Source organism: Aplysia californica, unplaced genomic scaffold (assembly GCF_000002075.1).
Source record: "Aplysia californica isolate F4 #8 unplaced genomic scaffold, AplCal3.0 scaffold00475, whole genome shotgun sequence".
Lineage (NCBI taxonomy): Eukaryota > Metazoa > Mollusca > Gastropoda > Aplysiida > Aplysiidae > Aplysia > Aplysia californica.
This window is the reverse complement of record NW_004797745.1, coordinates 522,531-526,175: the sequence shown is the minus strand read 5'-3', so window position 1 is coordinate 526,175 and position 3,645 is coordinate 522,531. Positions and strand designations below refer to the sequence as shown.

Below are 3,645 nucleotides of genomic sequence, written 5' to 3'. Positions count from 1 at the left end.
TGTGTGTGTGTGTGTGTGTGTGTGTGTGTGTGTGTGTGTGTGTGTGTGTGTATGTGTGTGTGTTTGAGTGTGTATCTGAATATTTACAAATGTAAGTGTTAAAATGTTGTAAGTTATATATATATGTATGTACAATGTAATAGTTTTGGACTCGCCAATAACACAAACGGATACATCCAAAATAAAAAATCCCACAAAACAAATAATGTGCTTTTTATTTAAAGAATAGGACTGCACTATTAGAAAAGCACTCTCATAATTTCTTTTCTCAGGAAGTGAAAGTGGACGCCGTGACTGCCCGACTCACTGACACCAAAGGCTATACCGGGAGCCACAAAGAGCGATTTGACGATTCTGGAAAAGGCAAAGGTATCGCCGGACGCAAATATCTCGTTGAAGAAACCGGTTACGTCTCGGGCTACAAGAACCAAGATACCTACGAAAAGGGAGAAGGGGAGGAGGGAAAAGGCGAAGGGGCGAGTGAGGGAGCAGCAGCAATGTGATTGAAGCTGCTGTGTTAGTGTTACTTAGAGGAATGGCTCTTTTCGGGGTCATAGATCGGAAACTTTGTTAGTTTGAGGAAAGGATGGACTAGAGAGGGTAAAAAAGACGTTACTTAACCGCAGGTTTACCTACGTTAGGTGGGCAGCTACATTAGAAGACAGCTTATAATGGGGATGCCCAACTGAATTTAAGGAGTAAAAATAGTGACTTAAGACCTTTTTTGTTGTCGTCGTAGTGTAGCAATGAATGCTTTGTCACGTGGGATGGGGGGATTGGGGGGGGGGGGAAGAGTATGTTGTAGACTCTAAAATCAGGGCAAGACGAAGAGTATATTATAATGTACAAGTGATCCGTTATGGGTTTGTAGTGGTTCCCACAGATATTCAGGTCATCTGATCTGTCACCTTGCCGAGTGTTCGCAACAAATGAGATTTACTGACTTCAACTAGGAAAAGGGTGGATCATTTTGTCATAACCTTTTTTGAGTTAGAGCAATGGTTAGCACTGAAGCTTCTTCTAGCAGCTTGAAAATTTTCCTATGCAAATATGGCAAATATGTGTTAGTGTTGCTAATACTTACTGTATTAAGCTTGTCAAAATAGATCTGATCTATAGATGGAAGGGATTACGTACGTCTTTGGGTAGACAGATAAATTATTAGTATAATGTGTACTGAAAGGATTAGCGGGGACATGGGAGGGAATAGAAAGACTAGCAGACGACCATTCTAGAGGGATTACCTCAGGGTTCTGTCAAGATAACGACTGTCTTGAGTTTTTAATGTAATTTTGTATATTCTGTAACTGTGAACCAAACCTGGTGATTTAATTAATTATATTATCGTTCTCTGTGGAAATGTTTGTTTTTGAAAACATAATGTGGTTTGTTTTCCTGTGTGTTGTCTTTCAATCAAACCATTTCAAAATTATTCCAATGAAACGTGTGACTTTGTTATCGAAAAAAACCCAACAACCCTTAGACCGTAAAGGTTTGTGCTTTTCAAAAACTATAGGTACCGAACGTAAAGAAAATATTTAGAATTTAGGCTTTGTATTCGCTTTAGCAAAATATTACCTTTCTATAGTATACGTGTAGTTCCTTAGTTCCCCAAAATACTTAATCAGCAATCAAGGAAACATACACGTAGACTACATGTATACTTGTATGAACTGAGAGTCAAGAACCTTAGACTTAGAAAAGGTGTAAGGTGTATCGGTATGTTGCTGTATTCATTCCACATTCAGTTTTTTGTTCCGTACTCAAGGGACCTCTTTGTTTTTGTTACACCCGCGCCACCACACCCACAACCCTTGAACAAACCAAAGAAGATTGTCATTTCTCATCGTAAAGTATTTTTCACCAATAAACCCCTTTACTTATTTTATTTTGTTAGTATATTTCTATTTCTGTAACGTTCACTGCAGTAAAAGGGCCTGCTCCTAAAGACTGCTTGTTGTTGTTGTTTTTTGCTGGATTTGTAACTGAGCAAAATTGAGTATGGTCTCAAGATGCATGCTTCTCTTCAAGACTTGCCGAGGTTTCTTCTTTTTTTTTTGTTTGGGGGGGGGGGTTGCCCTATAAGCATGATATTGGTAAATTATTATACACACTTATACATACTGTATACATGTACAAGTGTATATATGGATAGCTTCTTCTTTCGGAATTTTTATCTCTATGCATTTTAGAATTTTAAAGGTAAAAAGTGGCTGTCTACGGTACACAAACTCACAGAGGCACAGTTGTCAAAAACGTGAGCCTTAACCTTTTAGCATTATTGAAGAAAACAAATCCGAGTGTTGTTTAGATTTTATTTTATTTGGGCAACCCCAAGAGCCACCGGACATTTCAGGTTTTCAGAAGGGACTTTTTTAAATCAATTTTTTTTTGTATGGTACCTTTTTACGTCATGCTCATGTTTTTTTATACGTCTTTGTGAATCTTATGCAAAATCTCGGGTTGACAAAGTTGAAGTTGAATTAGCATTACCATTTCCCCAAAGTGCTTGCTACAGTCAAAAGTGGTAACTGCTTTAAACAGAACTTCTTCTGTCTTGCTGATGACTATGCCGTTTCCAAAAGCAGATATATGACATACAGTGAACTTACATTTTAATTGACAGTACTTCGTCTCTGAAAGTACATCTCCCATCTAATCCAAAGACATGATGAAGCAACTCACATCTGTATGTCATGTTTCCTTCTCCGAAAAGGTTTCTCAACCCGCGGTGCTATTCATTACTTACAATTATCATTCGTTTATTTACCCAGTAGGATCTCATTTTTTACCTCGGCAGCTCATTTAAGAAACCTGCTGACTGTTGGGTTTTTTTACACTGTTGTTTCCGTTTTCGTTATAAATGCAAAGTAGTCAAAGAACTTGTTAAAAATATGCATTTAATTCAAACTTGGTGCCTCTGAGAAATTCTGGACTGTTTTTCCCCTTCTATCTTTGTATGTCATGTAGAATAGATATTTTGTACGTTTTTTTACGTTCAGTGGATCAGAACCACAGTTTTTTTGTGGTAACATCGGAGGCCTCTTGATAAAGTCTGAAATAGTATCATACTAGTCATGTGGCCTTTGCAAATTTGACTAGAAATGCCGTTGTCCTCATGACCTCTACAATATCTTGCACTTACACCTATTTCCTGCTCTTGTCAACATTAGTTAACCAGTTTTGCGCTGAAATAGTTAATGGAAGTGGGCTATGACAACAATTCATTCACAAAATAATTACATTGCATAAATTTTATATGTAAAGGCAAGGGTCTTCCCATTACGTCACGCTTCTTTACACAACCAAAAAAAAAGAAGAAGAAGAAAAACACATACAAAAAACTCAGTAAGGGTAACGTTTTTCCATAATGAAAAGTATCATTTTATAGTGACATCAATACTGGTCTGAAATGACATGTACTTGTGAAAAAGACAGAAACATTTGTAACGACTGAGAAAATACATAGCCTTTTCTCTATAGCCCATAGCTATACTATACACCGTTTATATGTCAAACTGACACGATGGAACTGTTCGTGACTGAGTGTACAATGAGTTCAATAAACTTCTTGGATGTCCTCAAAATGAAGTTAGCCTTTAAATCATTTTAATTTTGTAGAATATAAATTAGAGAATTAGAGCA

At 37.1% G+C, this 3,645-nt stretch overlaps 1 protein-coding gene across 1 annotated transcript in view; it reads left to right on the top strand.

Moving 5' to 3' along the window:
- The window catches only part of LOC106012732 (tubulin polymerization-promoting protein family member 2), a gene marked incomplete in the record, with an annotated part of 25,312 nt that extends 21,725 nt beyond the window's left edge, over nucleotides 1-3,587 (top strand). The window contains 1 exon segment of the mRNA XM_013086525.2: nucleotides 273-3,587. Coding sequence (XP_012941979.1) covers nucleotides 273-503 — 231 coding nt within the window.
- Between the last annotated feature and the right edge of the window lie 58 nt (nucleotides 3,588-3,645).